The following is a 918-nucleotide window of genomic DNA, read 5'->3' on the forward strand; positions in this document are numbered from 1 at the left end:
CCGCCCGCCGCCCTCGGGCCTCACGGAGGGCCGCGGAGGGTCCCTCCTCCGGCGGAACGAGCAGTTGCGCGGCCTCCAGCTCATCGTCTCTTCTTCCTGCGGGGCAAGGGCTGGGGTGACGAGGAGTCTCCTGGCAAGGGCCCCTGAAGCGCTGGGACGTCGGAGATTCCTGGACGTGGCTGGGAACTGGCCGGGACGGTTGTGCTTATCGTGTCCCGAACCAGGCAGCGCGCCTTTGGCTGAGTGGGGCTGAAAGGCACCTGAGCTCCCCGTAAGGAGCCTGTGCCCCGATGTGGAGCCGAGTCCGCCTGGAGGGGGCGCCCCTCTGTGACCCGCACCAAGGCCGTGCATGAGCTGACCACCCGGGCCTCCGGGAAGAGGTCGTGGTCACAATTGTGGACCCTGAAATCTGAGATGTGCCTGCTGGACGCTAGGACGCGAGGGCCCCTCGGGACAAAGTCTGGTGTCTCCGAGCCCGGTGGGCCCGGGGTCCAGGGTGTGGGGGCGTCTGAGCATCACTCACATAGCGGTCCCTCAGTGCCTTGATGGCCAGCAGCGCCCGGGGGTCCAGGGAGCGGTAGTGTGAGAGGAAGCGGCGCGGAGGCTCCACCACTTCGGGGTCCGCTGCCACGCCCACCGTCACCAAGACCCACAGCCCCACGGCCACCGCGGCTGCGCCACTCGGCCCCATCTCTGCTCCTGCAGGATGCGACGGACGTCAGCGAGCTCAAGGAGAAGGCCCCGAGTCCAAGCCCCTGCCTGTGGTTAGACTTGCAGAGGGACTGACGCTCAGAGCGTGGGCTGTGGACACACGCAGGGGAAGAGACAGGAGGGCCCCCTCCTACCCTCAGCCTCTCTCCTCTCACTCCTCACCTACAATGTGTCTCTGGTGCCTGGTGCTACAGCAGGGCCTGCCTT

At 67.4% G+C, this 918-nt stretch overlaps 1 protein-coding gene across 1 annotated transcript; it reads right to left on the reverse strand.

Moving 5' to 3' along the window:
• Window positions 1-24: 24 nt before the first annotated feature.
• On the reverse strand, window positions 25-691 carry LOC112392033 (interferon lambda-4-like; the record flags this gene model as incomplete). The annotated part of the gene is made up of 2 exons (XM_024733573.1): window positions 524-691; window positions 25-96 (listed from the first exon to the last, which is right to left on the reverse strand). Coding segments are annotated over exons 1-2 (240 nt in total), but the record flags the coding sequence as incomplete, so codon positions are not given.
• Between the last annotated feature and the right edge of the window lie 227 nt (window positions 692-918).

This window comes from Neophocaena asiaeorientalis, unplaced genomic scaffold (assembly GCF_003031525.2).
Source record: "Neophocaena asiaeorientalis asiaeorientalis breed wild unplaced genomic scaffold, Neophocaena_asiaeorientalis_V1.1 C48232746, whole genome shotgun sequence".
Lineage (NCBI taxonomy): Eukaryota > Metazoa > Chordata > Mammalia > Artiodactyla > Phocoenidae > Neophocaena > Neophocaena asiaeorientalis.